The sequence below is a fragment of the Scardinius erythrophthalmus genome (genome assembly GCF_964197995.2).
Source record: "Scardinius erythrophthalmus genome assembly, contig: HAP1_SCAFFOLD_315, whole genome shotgun sequence".
Classification (NCBI taxonomy): Eukaryota; Metazoa; Chordata; class Actinopteri; order Cypriniformes; family Leuciscidae; genus Scardinius; species Scardinius erythrophthalmus.
This window is the reverse complement of record NW_028296296.1, coordinates 7,929-35,000: the sequence shown is the minus strand read 5'-3', so window position 1 is coordinate 35,000 and position 27,072 is coordinate 7,929. Positions and strand designations below refer to the sequence as shown.

The 27,072-nt window shown below is 37.9% G+C and overlaps 1 protein-coding gene across 2 annotated transcripts in view; it reads left to right on the top strand.

The window, feature by feature from the left end:
* Window positions 1–20,528, top strand: part of LOC308686485 (zinc finger protein GLI1-like) — a 24,058-nt gene extending 3,530 nt beyond the window's left edge. Inside the window, exons 2-12 of one of the 2 annotated variants that reach the window (XM_081394911.1) lie at window positions 1–194; window positions 1,293–1,394; window positions 2,532–2,730; window positions 3,517–3,661; window positions 5,550–5,657; window positions 6,648–6,785; window positions 9,097–9,246; window positions 9,822–9,986; window positions 11,198–11,434; window positions 12,226–12,532; window positions 14,189–20,528. The exon at window positions 1–194 is cut by the window's left edge and continues 6 nt beyond it. In XM_081394911.1, coding sequence (XP_081251037.1) covers window positions 1–194; window positions 1,293–1,394; window positions 2,532–2,730; window positions 3,517–3,661; window positions 5,550–5,657; window positions 6,648–6,785; window positions 9,097–9,246; window positions 9,822–9,986; window positions 11,198–11,434; window positions 12,226–12,532; window positions 14,189–16,599 — 4,156 coding nt within the window. In that variant the 3' untranslated portion in view covers window positions 16,600–20,528. Of the gene's footprint in view, window positions 195–1,292; window positions 1,395–2,531; window positions 2,731–3,516; window positions 3,662–5,549; window positions 5,658–6,647; window positions 6,786–9,096; window positions 9,247–9,821; window positions 9,987–11,197; window positions 11,435–12,225; window positions 12,533–14,182 lie in introns of both variants that reach the window. The other variant, XM_081394910.1, reaches the window with a different exon arrangement.
* The last annotated feature ends 6,544 nt before the right edge of the window (window positions 20,529–27,072 follow it).

Below are 27,072 nucleotides of genomic sequence, written 5' to 3'. Positions count from 1 at the left end.
TCCGTCAGTGAGATCCCCCTACAGCGAGGTGTCGTCTGTGTGTGTGGCGCGCCCTAGTGGTCAACCACCGGATAGCAGAGAGATGTTTAACCCCTCCATGACCCCTGGAGCCTGTATGGACCCGTACATGCGCCCGCCACACGCCCCTCCGCCGCACGGCATGATGGGACACCGAGGGATGCCCCCACCCGAGGGTGAGACTGTCTTTACGAATCACTGTTCATTCAGTTAACTGAGCTGGACTGCCATTCGTAAGACTACATAAAAGGAGTCATTCACTTCAGTGTACTTCACACTTTCCTTTTTAATTTACTCTCCCACACGTCATCCAAGATGTTCATGTCTTTCTTTCTTCAGTGGAACAGAAATGAAGGTTTTTAAGGAAAACACTCCAGGATGTTTCTCCATATAGTGTCTTCAATGGGGTCCAACGGGTCGAAGCTCCAGATGTGAGCTTCAGTGCAGCTTCAAAGTCTCGACACGATCCAGCCGAGGAATAAGAGTCTCATCTAGACAAACCAGCGGCCATTTTAGAACAAAATAAACATTTATATACTTTTATCCACAAATGCTCGTCTTGCACAAGCTGTGATGCGACACACATTACGTAATCACATTGAAAGGTCACGCGTGTTCCGGGTCAGAAATGTAGGGAAGGGCGAAAAACTCAATCTCATTTTATCCTCCAACTTCAAAATCGTCCGACATCGTTGTTTTAACTTTTATTTTTGCAAATGGCGTTTGACTTAGTCTTTGCACGTTGGCTTTGTAAACACTAGGTCTGTACTTACACCTACGTCACGCTTGACCTTTCAACCTGATTACGTAATGTGTGTCGCATCACAGCTAGTGCAAGATGAGCATTTGTGGATAAAAAGTTTATAAATGTTTATTTTGTTCTAAAATGGCCGCTAGTTTGTCTAGATAAGACTCTTATTCCTCGGCTGGATCGTGTCGAGACTTTGAAGCTGCACTGAAACTCACATCTGGACCTTCAACCCGTTGGACCCCATTGAAGACACTATATGGAGGAACATCCTGGAATGTTTTCCTTAAAAACCTTCATTTCTTTTCCACTGAAGAAAGAAAGACATGAACATCTTGGATGACGTGTGGGAGAGTAAATTATCAAGAAATTTTAATTCTGAAGTGAACTAATCCTGTAAGAGCAGTGTAATAAAATACCAGATTACTGGAAATCGAATCTCAAAACTTTGCTAATTAATGCTATTGTAAATAAAGTAGATGCATTATGTGTATCATCTAAAGAATGAACCGTATTGTTGTTTTAGGAGTCAGTGGCGCCCCCTACTGTAACCCGAGCATGATGTCATCTCATCACACACTCCCACATCATCACCCGTCGGGATCTGAACTCATGGGCTCAGGAGACGGTGAGTCAAGCCAAAACTTAAATATTAATATTTCAATAATTTAACAACGCATTTGCATGTTCATGGATCTCTAACGTAGGTTAATGGTCATATGGTTGAACTTAACTCTTTCCCCGCTGGCTTGTGCAATATATCTAAAGAAAGAACAGAGCCTTTGCTTTAAAAAAAAACAAAAAACTTTTATTCTAACTTCAAGCTTTTTTTAAATAAAAAACAAAAGAAAATCTTGTTGTTTTCAAAGACATGCATGAGCTTTTTTCGCTTGTTTCTGCTTCTTCTTCTTCTGTGTTTTAACTGGAGATTCAGTACTCTTTCAGAACATGTGTAATAGCGAATATAACAGTGAAAACACAGAAAGCCAGAAAATTCTGTCCATGGCGGGGAAAGAGTTAAAAAAATGTTTTATTTACACGTTAAATGTATATATTTTAATGAATTGTTAGTTTAACTCACAAACCCCAGCTTTGGAAACCTTGCAGTAGTTAAAGTTAATGTATCCAAAGTTAAAATTTCAAGTGTTCAATTATGATTGTTTTTATTTTTAAAATGTTTAACTGTACATTTTTATGATTTAATTCATCATTAGCTTTTTTTTATCAACTCACAAACCCTGATATAAATGTTAATTTCTAAATCTACTATTGTTTGCTCATTGTTAGTTATTGTTCATTCACAATACATTAAAAAAGGTTATATTGTAACTTGTAAACATAGATTAAAAATGCAATAAATATTGACATCATATAGAAAAATACACATAATTTCCAAGCAGCTTTACAGAAAATGCGTGAGTCCACATTATAATTTAGAGTGATCTGTTATCAGAGGAAACTGTAAGTTATGTATTTCAGAAATGTACATATACAAAATCACAGTTAGCAAAAAATATATTAATTTAAACAATGTTATAATTTAAGGCAGAAATAATGAGCTTATTGAAGATTTGAATACTTGTTTGTTAACAAATGATTATGATTGTTCATTCACAATACATTGAAAAAGGTTATATTGTAACTTGCAGATTAATCAATGCAATAAAAATTGCTCATTGTGAACATGTTACCGTATTGAAACGTATTATAAAGTGCTGTTAAGACCAGAAACGAAATGTGAGTTTTCTCTCTCTGTGTCCGCCAGCGTCTTGTTTCTCGACGCCTCGCTCCATGCTGAAGTTGAGTAAGAAGCGAGCGCTGTCGATCTCTCCGCTGTCCGACGCGAGCGTGGATCTGCAGACCGTCATACGCACCTCTCCAAACTCTCTGGTGGCCTTCGTGAACTCTCGCTGCGGGCCGAGCGCTGCCAGCTCGTACGGGCATCTGTCTGTGGGCACCATGAGGTGAACACACCATGAGTTACATTAGCACCCCTCATCAAAACCCTTCACATGAGATGGGCTTGCAGGTCGAAAATGACCCGCCTTTTAAGGGGGTCCTATAATGCCCTTTTCACAAGATGTAGAATAAGTCTCTGATGAGTGTGTATGTGAAGATTTAGCTCAAAATACCCCACAGATATTTTTACATCGCATGTTAAAAGTGTCACTTTTTGAGGGTGAGCAAAAACGCACAGTTTTTGTGTCTGTTCCTTTAAATGCAAATGAGCTGCTGCTCCTGGCACAGGGGGCGGAGCTTCAACAGCTCGTGTCCTTTTACCTCACACACACATGCACTGGAAATTTCAATGTTTATGTTCAAACTGGAGTCACAAGAAGTGAGGGTTACACTTTTTTAATTATATAAGTGTAATTATATATTTAAGTACTGAGTAATAATAATTAACAACATGTACTTACTATAGGGTTAGGGTAGGATTAGGATTTGGTTGAGGGTTAGTTGCATGTAATTATGCATAATTTACTCTTATTACTATGGTAAGTACATGTAACAAATGTAACAAGGACACTGTAACCCATTTTTTTGTGTAACAAGAATGTGTAAAGTAAAAAGTACAAAAAATATCACAAATATTTTGGTTAGTTGCTATACCAGTAAGAGCAAAGTCACAAGCAAGTTTATTCCGATGCAAGAACATTTAAGCAAAGTAAATCATGAGTGTTACGCTAAACCACGGCTACATCCACGACCTGATCCATTAAGACCGCCTGTGTTCCCTGTGATTCCAGCCCGTCGCTGGGGTTCTCCAGCTCCATGAACATGAACTACTCCAGAGCTCAGGGGAACATGTACGGTTCTCCATCATCATCATCGTCATGTCACGGGCCTTCGCCTCGCCTGCCGACACACAACCCCAGACTCAAACACACACACGTGAGTCCCGTCTCCTGCTGATGTCCAGCGTTTGCTCTGTGTGTTTAGTTTATTTACACTGAGGTCTCATTAGTTAACTTTACTGAATGCATAACAATGTGCATTTGCACTATACATTTGCTACATATTTAATTATAACAGTATTTGTTCATCTTTGTTAATGTTAGTTAATAAAAACACAACTCTTCATTGTTAGTTCAGGCCCTTTACAATAATATTAACAGATGCTTTAAATAATGTATTAGCAAATCAACTAAGATTAATAAATGCTTTAGAAGTATTTTTTACTCTTTTCATTTTAAATAATGCAGTTTACTAATGTCAACAAATGGAACCTTTTTGTAATGTTACCATTTTTATTAATATTTGAATTAGTTTTCATATTTATTTTATTTATTTATTTGGGTAATTTTACATACTTTTGTCATTTTTATTACTTTTTTAAAATATTACTTTCTTATTTCAGTCATACTGTAGTTTTAGTTTTTATTTATTTGATTTCCGGTTACTAATTTTAGTGTTTCAACTTAACTAAACAAAAATCAGAAATGTTGCCCTGGGCAATAAACTGAAATAAGTTTTGTTAGTAACACTTATTAGGTTTCATTTGTTAACATTAGTTAACTACATTAGTTAACATGAACTAACAATGAACAATACTTATAAAGTATTTATTAATCTTAGTTAATGTTAATCTCAGTATTTCCTAATACATTAAAATCAAAGGTTGCATCTGTTGACATAAGTTAAAGCACTGTGAACTGACATGATTTTTTTTATTAACTAATATTAATAAATGCTGTAAAAAATATATTGTTCATTTTTAGTTAATGCATTCACTAAAGTTCATGAGACATAATTGTAAAGTGCCAATATTTTGAATTAGCTTTTATTTTTATACTTTAATTTTGTTGTATATTTGTCATTTTTATTTTTTTATTTTTTAAATTATTCTTATTTCAGTTTTAGTTTTTATTTTATTTCCAGTTACTAATTTTTGTGTTTTTACTTAAACTAAACAAAAAATAGAAATGTTGCTCCGACAATGAACTGAAATTAGTTTTATTAAATATAAAATTAACATGAACTACTATTAACAAATGCATCCTTATTGTAAAGTGTTACCATTCTTTACATTTTATATTTAGCTTTTTTTTAGTACTTCAACTTATTTAATTTCAGCATTATTTTAAAAATTAAAATTTTCTTTTAAGTTTTTCATCTAAATAGGGATGCTCAATATATCGGCCATATCAGTATCGGCCGATATATATTCATTTTTAATGTCATCGTTATTGGCCTGATAAGAAAGTTTTGCCGATATATTAAAGCCAACAAATAATGTATTATTTCCTTCAGCTGAGACACTTCAGATGTGCACTGTTCAACATGATGGTTATGAATTAATTGAAATATGATTGAAAATCACTTAAAAAAGAAAAATACAGTGAAGTGCAACATGTGCAGAATTAATACAAAGATTAATATGGCAAGTCTGTCATATAAGCTACATGAGAACATTATAATTGTGTGTTTGGCACATGGATTTAATGGTGAGACTTTTGTTTTTGTAATCAGGCTCTCAGAAATTATATAAAAATTTGGATTTAGATTTATCGGCCGATATATCGGTTATCGGCTTTCAAATATAAAGAATTATCGGTTATCGTATTGGCCAAAATTTTCATATCGGTGCATCTCTACATCTAATATTTATATTTTATTTTATTTCAGCTTTATGTCAGTTGCACATAACCTTTATTTCTATTGCGCTTTACGCAATGCAGATGTTAAGGTAAATGCTTCAGTAGTTTCAGTGTTAGTTGATGCTAATATTAACCCTGCTGTGTGTGTGTGTGTGTGTGTGTGTGTGTGTGTATGTGTTCAGATGAAGACAGAACCGATCCTGGGAAGTGTGATGGACAGCATTAACATCAAGAGCCTGGAGGAGCATTCTGAGGGAGACGTGGCGAGTCCTTCATCAACGGGAACACAGGTAATGTCCCATCTTTGACTAATACTGTGTTTACATCATAGTCAAACTCTTCACATCCTCCAGAATCTTGGTTGCAATCCACTCTATTCCTGACGATCTTACTGCGTTTTGAATTATGGGCGGCACTTCCGGTTTGGGGAACTTCCATTCAAAAAGACTGAAATGAATCATATCAGATCATAAGGTTGCCCTATAAATAAAGATAGATCATCAGTTTGACGGACTTGAGCTGTCAATTTCCCTTCATGTTTTACTTTCAGACATCATGGGAATAACGTTATACTTGTTATTTTAACGTGACATTATAACAAGAATATCTACGGCAAGAGCTCTCTTTTCAGTCGCTGAATTCCTTTCCTCATGATTATTAGATATGATTTTTTCCCTTTGCATTCTGCTGTAAAAGTATGAAAAAGGACAACATATACTGCACATCTGTGGTCTGTTCTGCCAATTTAATTTACGATATATCCCATTAATAATTCACTGGAATGCACGAAGAATCTCTCGTTTTTCTCATCAAATCCTCACTTCTCTTTCCAGGTTTGTTTTCACGGGTAAATACAATTTATAATCAGTCAAAATGACGGAAATCACATTGAAATCGTATCATGCAATGCTGAAGTAAATGAAGATTTTTTTATTAAGGCAACGTCTTTTGCATAATCCAGATATATATTATTACAGTGATATTTAACCCTGTGGAAAGAGTCTTGATTTTGGGGTTATTTGGTCTGTTGAAAGACCTTTTAAATGTCCTTTTAATGTTCGATGGTTGAAGTGCGAGTAGAATAATATCATCTCATTGTACACAGTTTTTAAAACAACGTGTTATTGTGTTCATAGCGCGAGCCTTTCACTGATTGTTTGCAGCTTTACGGAAGTTACACCCATAATTCAGACAAATCGTCATCACTAAGTTGTATAAATAGGTGTAGGAATGAGGTGGACACTCCTGGTTGTTTATGTTATTCCGACCCCGTTTTGCAGGATCCTCTTCTGGGTTTATTAGAAGGAAGAGATGATCTGGATAAAGAGGAGAAGCCTGAACCCGAGGCCGTTTACGAGACGAACTGCCACTGGGAAAACTGCAGCAAAGAGTTCGACACTCAGGAACAGCTCGTGCATGTAAGGAGGATTTAAGAGAGTTATTCACTCGTCAGTCCACACCAATATACTGCTATTTTGTTTCACATTTTGCTTCACATTTTGTCTCCAAAAAGGAAGAAAAGCCATGAAAGCAGCATAACAGCAGTCCATAACAGACTTGTATGCTATATGGCAAGTCAGTATGATAGATTTGTGTGATAAACAGAAAGAAAATCAAACCGATATTCACTGATCATTTTCTGAAATCTGAAATCTCGTTTTTATTGCTCCACTCAGTGTTGTTATTGTTAACTAAAACTATTAACAATTGTGGTAACACTTTATTTTACAGTATCATTGTTACATATGTTACATGCAGTTACTATAGTAATAATAATAATTACTATAAATTATGCATAATTACATCCATAAAAACCCTAAAACAAACCAGACCCTAATCTTAACCCTGTAGTAAGTGCATGTAGTTAATTAATATTACTCCGTACTTAACTGTATAATTACAGTGTAACAAAGACAGCTTAAAATAAAGTGTTACCAAAATTGTTTTTGTAATTGAACAAAAGAAGCAAAATATAAACATTAAATGAAAAACTTAAAATTTAAGTTGAAGTTCTAAAATTACTAAAACTGAAAAAAAAAAACAAAATAAAAATATATAAAAAATACTAACGCTTTGCATTAAGGTTTTGTTTGTTAGTTAACTACATTAGTTAACATGAACTAAGAGTGAAAATACTTCTAAAGCATTTATTAATCCTAGTCAATGGTTTCATCATAATAAATTATTCAAATCAAAAGTTATTCATATTTCATGGTTCATAATCTGTTAATATTGTTTAATGGACCTGGGCTGCGTTTCCAGATAACGATGGATCGACTTTACGAACGTTCGTCTTCATTTCATGTGCGTTTCACAAAAACTGTGTTTAAGTGCGTGTCAAATGTCTCCTTGTAGTGATCTGGCTCGTGATTAAAGCACACGCTTGTGTTTTGAAGTGTTTAGCCTGATTGTTGTGCATTTTCTACAAGGCCAATAATCTATAAAGCAGAATGACACTAGCAGAATGGCTGAACCCAAAAACCCAAAGAAAAGACATTTTTCAAAAAGAGGAGATTAATGTCATTTTAGAGGAGGTGGAGATAAACAAACAGTATTTTCAATAAAAGTCATACAAATAAACTAATACAAAGCATCTGGGAGGATATTGCTACAAAACTGAGTGCAACTGAGGGCATTATAAGATCAGGGCAGGAAGAAGTGGCAGGACTTTACACATTTAATAAAACAATTTACAAAAAACAAAAAGAGATTTTCTCACAGCAGAGGAAGAGAAGAAAAGGCCTTGTCAATGCTTGGCACAAGGGCTTCAGATGGCATGTGTGACTCTGGATCACGTCTCCAGTCTCGAGTCGCACGGGTTTATCTGTGGCAATATCCAACAATACATCGTATGGGTCAAAATTATCCATTTTTCTTTTATGGCAAAAATCATGAGGATATTAAGTAACGATCATGTTCCATGAAGATATTTTGTAAATTTCCAACCATAAATATATAAAACATGTATTTGTGTGAGTGAATGCTGCACAATCGCCAACATAAATGAACAACTTTAAAGGAGATTTTCTCAATGTTTCGGTTTTTTTGCAGCCTCAGATTCCAGATTTACAATAGTTGTATTTCAACCAAATATTGTCCTATCCTAACAAACCATACATTAATGGAAAGCTTATTTATTCAGCTTTCAGATGATGTATAAATCTCAATTTCAGAAAAATTACCCATGTGACTGGTTTTGTGGTCCATGTTCACATATTATAATCATATTGCACTTGAATAAAGTTAAAGGTGTAATCCTCGTAACTCTTCTTACAATGCACGATTTCTCCAGAGCACTCGTAGATCTACGAAGATTTTCAAGTGCTACTGAAGTCATGATGCTTTTGGGAAATGGACCATGATATTAAGATCAGTCGCACGATTTGACGAACTTCTTAGGTTTACGATGCTTCTGGGAAACGCAGCCCTGAACTAACAATGAACAGTTGTGTTTTAATGAACTAATGCTAACAAAAATGATGAAATACTGTAACAAATGAATTTCTCATTTTAGTCAATCCATTAACTAATGAGATTTTACTGTAAAGAATAAATAAAATCACACACAAAAATAAAACTAAAATTTAAAATAAAACTGAAAACTACAAATAAACGCTACCTCAAAATATGCATAGATACTATGATAGTCTATAGGTCAGACTGGCCGCAGGTGTTTCCCACATCAAGCATCCCGTGTCTTGTGTCCTGATTTTCCCGTCTCTTGCGCAGCACATCAACAACGAGCACATCCATGGGGAGAAGAAGGAGTTCGTGTGTCACTGGAAGGACTGTTCTCGAGAGCAGAGACCCTTCAAAGCCCAGTATATGCTGGTGGTCCACATGCGCAGACACACCGGCGAGAAGCCACACAAGTGCACTGTGAGTTTCAGCGGTGTCACATGACTTCTGTTCAAGCTGTGTCACATGACTTCTGTTCAACTCTCTCGAAACTGCACGAATAATGGGTAACACTTTACTTGAAGGGCTGTGCATAAGACTGACATGACACCTTCATTATCATGACATGACATGAATATGAAGGAGTTTTTATGCATGTTTATGTCACTGTCATTAAGTGTCATTCGCTCGATTATGACATTTTTTTATCCAAATATGTTTGAGATGTCTTTGTTATGACAACTTGACATAAATTCAGGGGTCAGGTTATCCTACATTAGAGTTATTAAACAACAGAAACTCAATAATCAAATGTAAAAATAAAACTCTGCTTAGTTTTCACTGTATGATTTAAATATATCCTGATTCTTATTAAAGCTACAGAAGTCATTCAGCCGAGAGAGAGTGATTTTCTCTTCATCTTTTGTTCATGACCGCAGTTATTGCAAGCCGTTGCGATATGCATATCACAATATGTACATTTGCGATATATTTCTATAATTGGGGTATATTGTGCAGCCCCACTGAGTGTAACTGTTTATGTTGGTGTGCATCAGTTTGAAGGCTGTAATAAAGCGTACTCGCGTCTGGAGAACCTGAAGACTCATCTGCGCTCACACACCGGGGAGAAGCCGTATGTGTGTGAGCACGAGGGCTGCAACAAGGCCTTCTCCAACGCGTCAGACCGAGCCAAGCACCAGAACAGAACACACTCCAACGAGGTACACACGCAGATATACACACACGTCATGTTATCTGCTGGTTTTGTGTTGCAATTTGCTTTTTTTGTCTTTTATAGTTTGCTTGCTGTTCAATACAACGTTTATGACACGACAGATTTCGCATGTCAAAAGACAAAGGCTGTGACTAAAACAAAAAAACTGTAGAAATTAACACTGATCGCAATTTGTTACTGCAATTAATTTATATTAAAAAAAAACTTTATTGCAATTAATTTGTTGTAAGACATAAACTGACTAAACAAAAAACTTTATTGCAGTTAATTAAAAAATATTGCAATTATTTTGTTGTAAGACAAACATTTACTAAAAACTGTATGAATATTGTTTGCAGTTTATTATTGCATTTAATGTATTTTTAAAACTTTATTGCAATTGATTAAATGACTGAAAGAAAAAACTGTAGAAATTAACACTGATCACAATTGATTTCTGCAATTAATTTATATAAAAACTTTTGTAATTAATTATTGGGTAACACTTTATTTTACAGTGTCCTTGTTACATATGTTACATGCGCTTACTATAGTAATAACAGTAAATTATGCATAATTACATGCAACTAACCCTCAACCAAATCCTAATCCTACCCTAACCCTATAGTAAGTACATGTAGTTAATTAATATTACTCAGTACTTAAATATATAATTACACTGTAACAATGACACCTTAAAATAAAGTGTAACCAATTATTGCAATTAATTTGATCGCTGATCACAGTTTATTATTACATCAATTTATTATTAAAAACATGTAGGTTATTTTTTATCAAAGGACCAAAACAATGACTAAAACTACTACACATGATAAGAAACGAGTTTGTGTTTCACTGGAATGACTGAATTATTATTATTATTATTATTATTTTTAATGTCATGTTTATCTTCTGGTTATTGTGCTTTTATAATGTACTATAAATCTTTTATTGGTTGCATCAGTTTCAAAAACCATTTCTATTTGTTTTCAAAGTATCTGTGTTACACTTTTCATGATATAAAAATCACAGCAGGAGAAACATGCGTCACTTCATTTAATACAGTCTAACCTGGCATTCTTTCTTAAATGATGCCAAACAGGAGGAGAAATACTAAGAGCAATAAACTATAGTGTAAACTATCACAGTGTGTTGGTTTCTAAAGGTTTGGCTCCAGCTGTAGATCACATGTCATGCTCTCTTCTCTCTGGCCTTCAGAAACCTTACGTTTGTAAGATTCCCGGCTGTACGAAGCGCTACACGGACCCGAGCTCTCTGAGGAAGCATGTGAAGACGGTTCACGGGCCGGAGGCTCACATCACTAAAAAGCACCGTGGAGACACGGGTCCGCGCGCTCCGGGTCTGACCCCGGCAGGACAGAACTCAGAGCTTCTGATAGAAAAAGAGGAGAGAAGCCGAGAGGACTGCAAATTACTCGCTCCAGAATCCACACTGGTAAGGCTTGATCCCAATGCTCATTCTAATGGATAGAAGGATTGCACGATATGTGACTCTGGATCACAGAACCAGTCACGAGTCGCACGGGTTTATAATAGCCAACAAAACATTGTATGGGTCAAAATTATAGATTTTTCTTTTATGCCAAAAATCATTAGGATATTAAGTAAAGATCATGTTCCATGAAGATATTTTGTAAATTTTCTACCGTAAATATATAAAACATTTATTTCTGTGAGTGAATGCAGCACAATCGCCAACATAAATGCACAACTTTAAAGGAGATTTTCTCAATGTTTCGATTTTTTTGCACCCTCAGATTTACAATAGTTGTATATGGTCAAATCCTAACAAACCACACATCAATGGAAAGATTATTTATTCAGCTTTCAGATGATGTATAAATCTCAATTTCCAAAAATTGACTTATGTGACTGGTTTTGTGGTCCAGGGTCACATATATATCGGTTTAGCACCGATATCGCGATGTGCGATGTCAAGTATAGGGATCGTAGTTGATTTACCTGTAAAACTTAAAGCACTGCTTATTTCAATTGTATTTTTTTATTTATATTGTATTTATCTACACTAATAATTTGTTTATTATTTACCATGCGGATTCACCCCAATTATCCTAGAATTATTTTCAAATAGAGCTATTAATCATCTGGTTGTTCAAATTGTTTTTATATCACAATATATATCGCAGAAAAACAAAATATCGCAATGCAAGGTTTTTTTGCATAATAACTACAGTTACATCCTGAATAATTTCTCTCGTCCTCTAGAAATCTCAGCCAAGCCCCGGTGGCCAGTCGTCCTGTAGTAGCGAACGTTCTCCACTAGGGAGCGCCAACAACAACGACAGCGGTGTGGAGATGAACCTGAACGCGGCGGGCAGTCTTGAGGACCTGACCACACAAGAGGAGAACGGGAACGCCGGTGTGTCCGAGTCCAGCGCTGGCGTGGGGTCGATGTGCATGTCCGTTCAGGCCTTGAAGAGGTTGGAGAATCTGAAGATTGACAAACTGAAGCAAATCCGCCGGCCAACCCCACCTGGGCGGAGCGGAGGGAACAAACTACCGGCTCTCTCAGGTAAAACACAAAGCAGATCAAGCACCTGATCGCAGGTTATTTAACTCATAGACAGTCAAACCAAAAATTATTCAGATACCAGATATAATTTTTTTTTTTTTTTTTTTTACTAGTAGGTGCAGGACACTATAGTTACAGGACACTATATGCATCGTGGACACTATATATAATTTATGTAAGTGAGGATAGCAAAATAAAGTAAACTGTGACATATTATACCCAATACTTCTTCATACAGCGACTACCAGTAAAATGTATACAAATTTGGGTCCAAATATTATCCAGACACTTTGAGCTGATCATGTTTTGCTGAAGTGTGTTTTCTTTAATTGCTAATGCTCTTTTTACACACAGACTGAACAAAATGAAGCATTGCTTGGTGATTGGTTGAGCTAAACTGGTATTATCTAATTGTGTATTTAAATTTAACAGCTGACAGATATTCAACATAATTCATGTGTGAGACAGTCTAACAGAAGGACGGACAAAACCAGTCAAATATCAACTGATTTTAGATTAATCAGACAAATGCACAACATTAACAATATAACAACCTGCACACAATGACACAGCTGCACAAGTGTAAATGTTATTTTCGTCCACTAAAATTAATGCAAAAATTAAAACTGACTAAAATGAATGAATATGACTTGACAATATTTCCAGGATATATATAAAAAAAGAAACTACTGTCAGGATTTACTAAAGACATGCAGTGAATGATTAGTGCTGAAAAGCTGTGGACACGGTTATTATTTGGGGCTGACCTTATTAAATATGCATTTGTAGGAGTTTCCCATTAAGGCGCAACATTTATGGGAGGAGTATTTAAATTAATCAGGTGATTTACTAAGGTTTACGGTTGTCAATTTACTGGTATTTGCAGCATTATTCACCACCCAAAAAAGCATGTCTCAAACCAGACAGTAATTTGCGCTGCTTTTGGTAGATTGTGTTGGTCATCATGGAAATGTTCCGGCTGTACGTAGAACTTTCCACTCCCATCTGAGCTTTTTTGGGATTTCACTCCCCAAAAAAAACATTTATTATGCTAGATCATCAGAACTTATAACTGTGCTGTGAGGTTAAAATTCAATTTACATGTATTCATTTGGCATCATACGCATTTAAAGTCCCCCTGTGGTGAAAATCAAGCTTGTTTATGTGTCTATGTGGTGTTTTTAATCTGCTTTAAGACAAACCATGTGTAAATTCATAAGTCGACAGCATTGCTGAGTATTTCCTCCTTAAAACTGCAGTGAACCAAAGACAGTCTCAAAAACACGCTTTGAAATCGCTGGTGTTTCTGACGTCACAAACTACCTTGTAACCAATCAGATCAACGTGTGATCGTCAACCAGTGGATCTCTGAGCTGAGTGAGTGAGTGGAGGCGGGGCTCATTTGCATATTCATAGAACCGCGTATACTAAATGAGGCAAGGGTGTCGAGTTACATTCAAGATATTTTAAGGCATGAAGAATTTTTTTTCAAGGAAAAATGTTTAAATATGTAATTTTGGTGATCAAAGATGAGCTTTAAGGGATACAATTATTGACTACAGGGGGACTTTAAGGTTTACATGTTATAGTAATACATTGCTAGCCTCATGGTTTTCTCAGTAATTCTAATGCTAACTCTGCTTCTTTCAGCAACAGGAGAGATGATGGGCATGTGTGCGCCCTCGCCCTTACTTTCCAACCGGCGTGTAATGGAGCTTTCTGCTCCTGACCTGGGAGGAGTAACCGGAATGGGAATGTCTTGCCAACCGAACGATCGGCGCGGCAGCGGCACCAGCAGCCTCAGCTCTGCGTACACAGTGAGCCGCCGTTCGTCAATGGTCTCGCCCTACCTGTCAAGCCGACGCTCCAGTGACGTGTCCCAGGTGGGTCACTGCCAATCCGTGATGGGAACCGATGTGCCCGGTGACCCACTGTCTCCTCAGAGCAGCCAAAGAAGCGGATCATGCCAGAACGCTGGTGGATTGCCAGGTCTACCGAGTCTCACACCGGCACAGCAATATAGTCTGAAGGCTAAATACGCGGCAGCAACAGGCGGTCCACCGCCAACCCCGCTACCCAACATGGACCAACCCGGTAGATTCTTGAGGGAATGCCACGGCCAGCCTCTTCCTCCATTTATGCAGCAAGGTGGCATGAGAAGGCACAGTGCTAATGCCGAATACGGCACAGGAGTGATCTATCCACACCAGGCACCCGGAAACAACACGAGACGTGCTAGTGATCCAGTGCGCTCAGGAACCGATCCGCAGGGTTTACCCAAAGTGCAACGCTTTAATAGCCTGAGCAACGTGTCCCTAATGAGTCGTCGCAACGCGTTGCATCAGTGCGGATCTGACGCGGCTCTCAGCCGGCACATGTACTCGCCTCGTCCACCGAGCATCACTGAAAATGTCATGATGGAGGCCATGGCTATGGAACCTCACGGGAAAACCGAAGGCAACATGATCCCAGGTGGAGACAGAGCTTACATGGGCTACCAGCAAACTCAGCTACACCCTCACAATGCAAGTCAACTGTCTCCTCGACAAGAAGGCTTGGGTTGCATGGATCAAGTCTTCCAATCTCAAATGCAAGGTCCGTACCAGGGTCAGCGCGAGGAGATCTGCACAACTGGAGTGATTGGTCAAGCTGACATTGCAAACAATCTCCTACAGCAAGCTGAGTATGGTATGAGTACCTGTCAGCTTAGCCCATCCGGCCCACACTTTCCTAGTCAAGGTGATGGATCAGGGCCATGGGGACCAACTAACCAACTCCACAGTCCTCAAACCGGCATGCAGTTCCAGGGTGTAGGCATTCAAGGACAGCACTACCATCAACAGGGCGTATATGACCCTACATCTGACCCTGGCCATCAAAGAGTTACTGTAAAACCGGAACAGTTCCATCCGTCAATGGGAGGATCCAGTTCTTGCCAGAACATCAAACCTCTACACCAGCAGCGGCATAATGCAAACATGCAGGGATATCCACCGCAAGGCCAAGGCCTCATGGGCAGATCCTCTAATGCAAGCTGTGACTTTCTTCACGGCCAGATGGGAACGCAAGCCGGTCTTCCGCAGCAAAGCCAAGCGGGATCATTCCAGAGTGGAGGAGGTATAAATCTCGCACTTGCGGAAAGCCGCAGGTCGCAGACACCAATGCATCAAATGAAAGAGATGATGGTGAGGAACTACGTGCAATCCCAGCAGGCTCTCCTATGGGAACAGCAGCAGGAGCAAAGGGTAGTCGATGGCCTCTCTGGGAAGCCTGATGGGATAGACATGGGAGGACAAACGGCAATGATTCAACACAGTCCACAGCATCAGCAACCTAACCAGAACCTTTATCCCGGTAATGCTTATCAAGGCTATCCGAATCAGAACTTGATGAGCCCACCGCAAAATCGAGTTCCCGGTTCTGTTAAGGAGCATACAGCTGGGATGCAGGGATCGTGCTACGGGCCGGATATAGTGCCAAGACCACCTCAGGGACGAAAGCCTTTGAGTCGCCAGAACAGTCTTTCCCAGTCCCAACAAGCAGGTGGAGCTTACCTGGGAAGCCCACCTCACCTCAGCCCGGTCCACTCCACCGCCAGTCCCAGAAGAGGAGTGCGCCTCCCACCGGTCCAACAACAGCATTCGGAAAACTTCACAAATAACAACAACCCCATGTTCTACACAGGTCAGATACACATGCACCATGACATTGAGAAACCTCAAGATGGTCCATGCCTGGCCCAGCAACACCTGACTGGGATAGACCCTAGTACCAAACCCACATCGATGGCCTACTCAGAACCAGCGCCCATGTCCAACGCCTTAGAAAACCTGGATTTGGAGAACGCTCAGATTGACTTTACCTCCATCATCGATGACCCAGAGCCTTCATCTTACAGTCCAATAAACCCACACCACCATTGCTCCTCTCAGACCTCCTCTCGTCTCACCACACCCCAAACCTCCATCACCCTTCCAAGTGGCCTGTCTAATATGGCAATCGGGGACATGACCTCAATGCTGACGTCCCTAGCTGGGGAGAACAAGTACTTGAACACGTTGTCTTAAAGTCTTTTCTGCAAATAACAGGGCCAAAGTGAGCATGTTGACACAGAAACTATTGCCCTCATGACACTAAAGGTTCCTCTGAACGTCCCTTTTCTTGCTCGTATGCCACGTACTGATTAGGGATGCACGATGTGACATTTTTGGCCGATATCGATAACCGATAATTCTTTATATTTGAAAGCCGATAACCGATATATATCGGCCGATAACTCTAAATCCAAATTTTTTATCATTTTTGAGAGCCTGATTACAAAATACTAAAGTCTCACCATTAAAAGCCATGTCTCAAGCACACAATTATAATGTTTTCATTATAATTTTATGTAGCCGATATGACAGACTTGTGCTGCACATGTTGCACTTTTCCTGTATTTTCCTTTTTTGAAGAGATTCTAATCATTTTTCAATGAATTCAAAACCATCATGATGAACAGTGCACGTCTAAAGTGTCTCAGCTGATGGAAATAATCCATTATTTATCGGCTTTAATATACAAGTAAAATGTTCTTATCGGGCCGATAACGATAACATTAAAAATAAGCCGATACCGATATGGTGGCCGATATATCGTACATCCCAGGTACTGATGGTTCTGCTGGTGTCCAATATGGGATCACACAGATTTTGCATAATGGTGTTTTAAGTGTGTAAAATATGTTGCTTGACATAACCGCCTAATGACTATTATTCAAGGGGCATTCCAGTCACTACTGTGAGGCTGTAAAGATGGAAGTCTTTGTTTAAAATGTAAATATGAGCATTGGACTGTAAATGGTGGCAAGATAGAAACAAAGAAAATTTACTTTTAGATATATATCTGGACTTGGACTGCCACATGAACACCACATAAGAAGACTGAAATACAAAGTGAGTGAATGTGTCAAGGAAGAAGCTGGTAGGCACATTCTCTTATTGGTGAAGACAGGACTCAAGTGCCTTAGACCATTGTGGCCTCTTATCTTAGATTTCTCACAGGTACGACATGTTGGAGAAAACGAGACAGTTGAGACACATGGATGGATGGATAAACAGTACGAAGCCCAAAGTAGACTTCAGCGTAACACCTAGCGTATGAGTGCAGCACGATGCATAGCCTTTCAAAGTATACTCCATTTGATAGTGTGCATGAACACAGGCGGTCGACAGCAGCGCACTAGAACGTTTCATATTGTCTGCGCTATTTCTTTCCAGAAGATATGAGCAATAAAAAACGTCTTGGTACTCTTTTGAACTAGAGTTCTGTGTATCTATGAACTATGGAAGCTTGTTTCCGCCAGAGAATAAAAAATAAAAAAGGTAACTGTGACTTTTTATCTCATAATTCTGACTTTTTTTCTCACAATTGCGAGTTTACATTTTCTCAGAATTGTGTGATATAAAGTCACAATTGCGAGTTATAAAGCCAGAATTGCGTGATATAATGTTGCAATTGCGAGTTATAAAGTCAGAATTGTGAAATATAATGTTGCAATTGCGAGTTATAAAGTCAGAATTGTGAGATATAATGTTGCAATTGCGAGTTATAAAGCCAGAATTGCGTGATATAATGTTGCAATTGCGAGTTATAAAGTCAGAATTGTGAGATATTAACTTGCAATAATGAGGAATTATTCTCTTAATTTTTATATCTCGCAATATAAAGTTTATTTATATCTCGCAATTCTGACTTTATAACACGTAATTGTGAGTTTATATCTCGCAATTCTGACTTTATAACGTGCAATTGTGAATTTATACTGGATCTCGCAATTCTGACTTAATATCTTGCAACTCTGAGAAGATGTAAACTCGGAATTGTAAGATAAAAAAGTTGCAATCTTTCAAAATGTTTTGTTTTGTGGCGGAAACAAGCTTCCATACTGAACTTCCTCACACAAGCAGGCGTTTATTGTTTTGGGTCTTCTGGAGTTTATTGTTCCGTGCATTTATTTTTTAACCGTGAAAAGGCCAGGACAGTGTCGCCTTGTGGACCAACTAATAAGTGCAACAACAAAAAAGTCAAGGCGTATGCACAAGCTGCGGATAGTAAAAACAGGCTATAATGTTGACAAAATGTACGTATACTTTACGTATACCAAAAAAAAGTCTACTTTGGGCTTAAGAGAAATTGTTTCTTATTAAAACTCATTGCTTACTGTCATAATGGCAGATTACAGAACAGTATTTTTAAGACTTGTCAATTATCTCTCTAGGTCTAGACAAGTGCCTCTGAATCATAATATTCATTCAAAGTAGTGTTTGTTTTCTGATTGTTTGACTAGTCTGCTTTCAGACAGATACGTTAAAGGGTAACGGCACTGAGATGTGTTTTTTGTAATGTTTCTCTTTAGTCTGCGCTGCGCTACATAACCCAAGCTAGCATGCATATGCATTGCACTGACAACAGCACTGAGCTGAGGAGAAGTGATGAATTTTTATTATAAAGTTTCCATATAGTATGAATAAGTTACATACAGTGCAGGTACTTGATGTTTGTCAAGCTTTTGGTTTTAAGTCCTCTGTTATTTCAACACTTGTGCCTATCTCGTTTTTTATCATTGAAGTGTTATGGAGGGGTGCGGTACGGACTCGACCCTTTCAAAAATCCCAGTGTTTCCACTTTCTGTGGCATACCAAAGACGACTGGCACTGAGACGAGGCCACACTTGATATTTGCGAGAAACACCGTCATGTGCTTCCATATTGCTGTGATAAAGAATGTTTCCTCTTTTTTTTTTAAAAGAAAAAAAAACATTTTGTGGTTTTTGCATTTCTGTGTGTTTTTATATCTGTCACAGTTCACTCAAACGTTTTTTGCTGGCAAAAGTTCATCAAGTAGTAACAGATTTATGATATTAGCATTTATCCCATCTATTTACAAGTGATATTTTTGCGTACCATTTTCTACATTTTTGTACAAAGGTACTATATTATACCAGTTTATAAATAAACAGAGCCTGTGATGGAAGAAGATGATGTGTTGTACTTAAATGTTTCTTTGGTGCCACTCTGGAAAACACAGAAAATATTGGACAACAACATAATTTATGTGTGCATTTTACAGTTTTTTCCAACTGCTTACACACAAAATTATTACTTGTCACACAATCTCGGCCATTCGACTCAGTTTTCAATTTCATAAAACACTTTTTGCAAACCACAACATAATTCTCTATGATTTCCTTTTTTAAACACAACCTATCAAAATGCCACAGTAATTCATCAGAGCCTCACACACACTCCTCACACACTCCTCACATGTGCAAACACTCATTGCTTTAGAAGAGGCCTATAAAAGGTCAAAGGTCGAGTCATAGGTTTTAAGGACTGTGTAATACTGTATTCACAGCCAAAAATGCTTACAGTAAAAAAATAAAAAGCTTTCGTGTTTAGCGTGAATTCTTCAACATCTCTCAACCGATTACTTTCAGTCTTGTACAGAAATGCACACAGGAGTTCATGAAAGAAGAGCATTAGGTTTTGAATAACTGATATATCCAAAAATATAATATTATGGCGAAGGTGTTTGCAACGGCAGACAAATGATTGCTTTTGAGATGTTTGTGATATTTTGAATGCAGTGCTTCATTTTGCACGAGATGTGAGGCATTTTGCATTTTGTGTGTGTAATTCATGGATTTGTGTGTAAAGTTTTGGAAAAAAAAGAGGCAATTATTTGAAAATGTGTGTAAGTAGTTGAAAAAAAACCTGTAAATGCTTCAGTGTAGTGTTCACCGCTATTATTTTTCCGCTGGAAGCAAGTCCGATGTCCTCTAGATGGCGGCAGCACTACGGCTCATGATCTTTGTGAGCCACACACAGGGTTTGTGTTACACTGCCATATTAGATCCCTCCTCCTTTAGTTACAAAGAGAACATTTTTGCTCACTAATACTGAAATCTCGGTGAAAAAGCTAATCCTCTCCATACTTGGCCTTTCCCTGTCCCTGATTATAAGATCAAAAGAAAGATTTTCCTGCACTACATGCCAGTGTGTGTTTGAGTGTATAATGCTGTAGCTCTCGGTCCCTGGTACCCTGATTCGGCCCCATGGATCTAATACTGTGTGCGGCGTGTAACCAATGAAGACCTGCCATCGCCAACTCCTCTGACTCAATTCTCCCATCTGTTATTCGCTATATGACCGGCCGATCCTCTTTTACCTTGCTCCCATCCTCATTAGTGGTTTTTGCTCAGGCAAGTATCCTTTACTTTTGCTCATACTTAGTAGAGATGTGCGATATATCGGCCACCATATCGGTATTGGTCAATGTATATTCATTTTTAATGTTGTCGGCCCGATAAGAAAATTTGGACGATATATAAAAGCTGATAAATAATGGATTATTTCCTTCAGCTGAGACACTTCAGATGCGCATTGAAATATGATTGGAATCACTTCAAAAAGTAAAATACAGTTTCAGTGCAAATTGTGCAGCGCAAGTCTGTCATATCGGCTACATAAAATGATAATGAGAACATTATAATTGTGTGTTTGGGACGTGGATTTTAATGGTGAGACTTTTGATTTTATAATCAGGCTCTCAGAAATTATATAAAAATTTGGATTTAGATTTATCCGCCAATATATCGGTTATCGGCTTTCAAATAAAGAATTATCGGTTATCGGTATCAGACAACATTTTAATATCAGTGCATCACTAATACTTAGGGTTACCTTAAGGTTTGAACCCGTTTGTGCTATGAACATGAACGATTACTCAAGTGAGTGCTGTCATTTAAAAAAAAAAACTTGCATATTGTGCAAAAATAAAAATCATCTAGTTTGCTTTTACTTTGAATTTAAAATCATTAAGCAAAAATGTATGTTTATTTTGAGATGCCTATTAACTCTGAAACAACAAGAATCAATGCAAGCCCTTATTGCTACATGCACTCAATCCACTGAACAGATATACAGCGAATGCACTAGTTTAAGATCTGCAGGAGAGAGCAGAGGTTTAGCAGATCTACAGCTTGTCTTAAGCCACAATCGACTGAGCTGAGGTTGCTGATACAAATGGAAATGGCAAAATAAGCGCTGAGGTTTTCACATGCAAAGAAGTGAAACCAGCATAATGACTTTTCTTTTCTTGGTTTGCCATTCAAGTCGAGGCTTTTTATTCTCTTTGTCACAAAGGTTGGCATATAATTAACTCCTGTTTAATATGCTGTTAAAGAAGACTCCTCCCTTTGCTCCTTCTCTGAACCCCTGCCAAACTCCGGCACGCTGGAAATCCCACGGGACACCCCACCCTAGGGCGTCCCTCAGTGTGTATGAGGTGTTGGAGACCATGTGGTGCCCAGATTCCTGCTCTTACAGACTGTTTTTAGGCTCATTTCACACCGCAAACTGCACTCTGTGCACATAAAGGTTCCTCATTTATAACATTAATGCAAATAACACTTTCTTACCATCATCTATAGGGACAGAGGTAAAGTGTTGAATGAGGCTTTTCTTTGTGTCTTAACTCCTCACATCCAAGATACACAGCAGGGTGTAGGTTTATGACCCATTCCATCTCTTTTCCTCTCCTAGACAAAAGGACCGTGACCTCTCATCCCTTCTCCTTTTCTCTGGCTTTCACCACCTGAAACCCTTTATTTTATGTCCCTAAAAACAAATGTCCATTAGAAACGGCAAACACAAGCTCTTTTGCTCTTTAAAATGCACATTTGCACAGCATCCAGTGTTAAAAGAAACCATAATACAGTGTTAGTGTTATTACCTTGGAAATTAATATGGTAATTATCCTGTTCTTCAATGGAAATTAAAGTAGCCTACCATAGTATTAGCACCAGATATCATCATTGAACTATTGTAGCTACCAACACAGTATTTTTGTAAACGCATCCCGTTGGCATTCTGTGTAGAATAACGGCAAAAAAGTCGGATATTACAGATAACGTTATGGAGGGTAAGTCTTACAACTTAATTTACGATGTTTATGCTAAGCTAAATCTCCAAGAAATAGCCTATATACAAAACATTTTTCTTTTAAATCTCTGTAATTATGTGGTAATATTTGGCGTTGTGGGTTTTCTTGTAATGTCTGTAAGAAAGTTTTTTTTTTCAGACAAAAAGAGAAATCCGCCCGCTGTTGTAAAAACAACGATTAAGATAAAGTTATTTTCCCCTCAGAATCCATGAGTTCGTTGCCGCGCTTTTTTTCTCTGACGCGAGCCAGGAAAATAAGATAACCAAGACAACATTTAATCGATAGTTTTCATAGAGCAGAAAATAATGTAATATATCACAGATGGCGTGTTATTAGTTAGATAGTAGCCTCATTTTAAATTGTTCACTAATGCAAGACAAAAAAAAAGAAAAAAAGACATTAATAATAATTAGCAAGCGGAATGTCATTAATTACTTAACCATTAACATAATATAAAGGGGAAAAAGTAATTTATTTCGAAGTGCTTAGGGATCAAGGTCCACCCTACCTCGCGCGCCTCAGGAAGTATTGCGCGGGCATTATCATGACAGTACGCGTTCAGGTGGGTGTGTGTGTGAGTGTGTGTGTGAATGCCAAGGTAGGGGTCCTAAAACGGTGTGTTGGAGTTTTTCTGATGTTTTCTTTTTCAGTTGCTAAACAGATTACCGTTCAATTACACGCACAAAAGAGGTGACAATGCAATACTTCCTACAGCGATCAACAGGAGAAGGGGAGCTGATGGGGGGGTGAACAGGTGCGATTCACTCACAAAACACCTACCTGTGCATATTATACAGGTAGAATATTCACGTGGGCGATCAAAAAAAAAAAAAAAAAGTTTGCAATTTTAGCTAGAGTAGCCTAAAGTTAAATTGCTTTAACGTTTTATTTGGTCAAGTTTTTCGCACGCATAGTAGACATACCTTTTACGATGAATAAAATATGCCCAACATTATTGCTATATGCGCTTTTAATTTAGGCCTACACGGCCTACTTGTATCAAATATATGTATGCCAAAATCAAATCACTTTATTGTCATAACACCATATGTAGCTTACACAACTGTACAGCTGGTGAAATTCTTTGAAATGCATGGACATACATGTATATGTCTGTCATATAGTTGATGTCATATATAATCTCCACAGCATGACATGATTCAACGTTGGTATTTATGACCAGAAGAATCAGACATGAACTTAATGTCTATTAAAAAAAAAAAAAAAAAATAGTAATAAATAAATAAAACTCCAACTAAGAACCGACACACTTTCTTTTTCAATTTCTCTCTTCTTACAACACACACTCCGGGCTGACCCCAGACCTGCCTCCGATGATGATGATGACATCACCAAAGCCTGTGATCGCGACGCGCGTCTGAGCGCCACTGCAGTCACAGCGCGAGCGATGCGGAGCGACACTTCACGCGTTTATCCCACCGATCCGTGCGCGCGATCCCCGGTTAAACACGGAGACGACATGACGGAGAGGATCCGAGGAAAGCGGAGAAAACAAGCGAACCCGCGGAGGAACCAAGGTCAGTCAGTCGTGCATTAGAAGTTTGTGAAGTGTCCGGGTTATTCCTGCAGTCATTCATTCCGCTAAACTAACCCTATTAGCACGCAGTTTACGGACAAACTACTTTTCCATGCATACATGGATAAATGAAAAGCGGGAAACATGTCTACATTTATTTTTTGAATGTTGGCTATCAAAGTTTGCAGAACTTGCGGTGCGCTTTGCATCATTTCTGCAGTCCTCAGCATCACGTTTTCATTGACTTTTACAACATTCAGCTGCACTACTTGTTGCACTTCCTCACAGAGTTATTAATTTCTGGGTTTTTACTAATGGAAAAAAAGTCGTTTCTATTTTTATTTGTCAATTCCAATAGGAAAAAACGCTAAAACGTGCTATTAAGAAGATTACAACTGTCTTTGAAATTAATGTCGTGGACTATGATTTATGTCATTCTTTAATTAATTGCTTTTGGTCCAATAAGTAATACCTCAGTTATCTGAGTTTAATTGAAGAAAATAACAATGTTTTATATCTTTAACACACTCTGTCAGCTTGGATCATTTATTTAGAGATTACATGAAATATGCAACTGAATATAATTTGCATAACAGTGGAAACTAATTCCATGTTTTCTTGTAATATTACCAAGTGCAGCATTTATATTGAAAATAACAGAGGGCCAAACACAGATCCTTGCGGCACTCCTTAATTTACTGACATTATCTTAGATTTTTCCCCTTTAACTAGACAAACGGTTTGTTAGGTACGATCTAAACCACTTTAATGCCTGTCCCTGAATACCAGCGTAATTTTGTAATGGATCTAAGAGTATTTTATGATCTATAGTGTCGAACGCAGCACTAATATCAACTAAAACTAGCTAAATGTAGTTATTTGTAATTTTAACGAGCGCAGTTTCTGTGCTATGATGAAGCCTGAACGTTTCTTTTTGAAAGTTTTATTAAGAAGATTAGAATGTAATTGACCTTATGATTGATGCCATTCTTTAATTATTATTAGTATTATTATTAAGGTTAATTTATGTGAGCAAACTATCACAAATTCAAAACTACATTGTTGATAGGGTTATACTTGTTCCTCAAAAAGTGTTTTGTCAGGGCATTAAAACAGAAATGCAGTGTGTTCAATCATGCATATTCATTTAAAAATCACTATTTAAATTGCATTCAACTAGTTATAAAAATCAACAGTTATACAGTATTGAATATGAATACCTTTGTCGTTCTTGAAGAAAGTTGCTCCGTTTGGGCCTATAGGTTTACATGCACAAAAGTCACACTCTATAAACTAATTTGCCAGCCGGCCGGTTTATTTCACATTTCATCCACACTGCATTTGTTTATAGATCGTGTGTAGATGAATGTAAGACAATTGTTCTCGGCAATTCGTTTAGATTCGTTTAGAAAAAAGGAAAGAGTTGTGAATGTGCTTTGCTGAGCGATTGTGTATCTTAACAGTTGCAGTGTTTGACATGACCGAAGACGTTTTGTTGGAGATGCTCACAGAAAAGTGTGTATTTGAGTGCATGAGTGTGGTTAGAGAGGTTCCTCATTTTGGATGCGGTATAAGTGTCAGTTTTGTCAAGCTCACACCCGTGTGTGTGTGTGTGTGTGTGTGTGAGATCCCCAGAGCTAACGGGTTAAAGCCCACCCTGTCACCTCTCATACACACACACACTCGCCCTGTGTGTGTTCTTGTAGAGGTGAGAGATGCTTCTGACCCTGTATAAACTCGCTTCCTTAATTCCTCTGTTAGTCAGAGATGCACTGAAGGAACGTTCGAGATTCTTGTTCCACCAATGGTCAGTTTTACAAAGACTAAGACTTTAGAAATATGCTAATCAATCAGATTCTGCAGGATGTTTCCCTTTTCTCGTCACTTTTCTTCATCGTGTGATTTTGATGGATGTATGAAATCAGTTCTCCGCAAGTTCACACACGTGAAGAGAATCACATTAATCATCAACATCATCCACTTAAAAATAAAAGCTCCAAAAGTTGTTGTTTTTAAACCTTTTTTAGTTTTATAAAAAAAACTTTCAGTGATCATTTCTTAAAATAAAAAAAAAATTCTTAGTGTGAAGAACATATAACAAATCGAACAATATTTTTAACTCTATAAAGCACCTTAAGTGGTTCCATGGATGTTAAAGGTTTTCCTTGGAACATTTAATGCCAATAAATAACGTATTTTTTAACAAACACAATAATGACTGTCTTCATCTTCAACTTTACCTCTATTGAATTTGTTGGTCAAACTTATCGTTTTTATTTAAAAAGTGTGTTTGTGCATCTTTCTTTGCAATAAATGACACTAGCTTTAATATCTGAGATCTAATGCAATGACATTCACAGGTTTGGATTGTGCTGTAAGTGACCAGATATATTTGCAGGACACTGCTGGGTGACAAAACATTGAACAATGACGTGCAAATCATTCTGTAACGTGTGTGTGTGTGTGTGTGTGTGTGTGTGTGTGTGTGAGAGAGAGAGAGAGAGAGAGAGGGTATGTGTCTCTCTGTGTGAGTGTGTGTGTGTGTGTGTGAGTGTGTGTGTGTGTGTGTGTGTGTGTGTGTGTGTGTGTGTGTGTGTGTGTGTGTGTGTGTGTGTGTGTGTGTGTGTGTGTGTGAGAGAGAGAGAGAGAGAGGGTGTGTGTCTCTCTGTGTGAGTGTGTGTGTGTGAGTGTGTGCGTGTGTGTGTGTGTGTGTGCATATGTAGAACAGATGATTGTGGAGAGAGAAAACTCAATTGCATCAAACACTTCTCTGGATCATGGCGCGTTCTTTGCTTGTTTCTTTCCTCAACTTCACTTTTCTCCAGTTTTAAGTGTAAACTGCAGATTCAGATTCATTATGTGAGCGAGACCTGCTTGTTATCAGTGTGTGCATGAGTGTGTGTGTGAGTGTCTGTGTGTGTATATTGTGTATAATGGGATTCCAGGCTGACAGTGGACAGTGTCCATCCTAAAACATGAAGACAAAAACATATAGTTTCGTGTTTTGCCGCCGTCACTC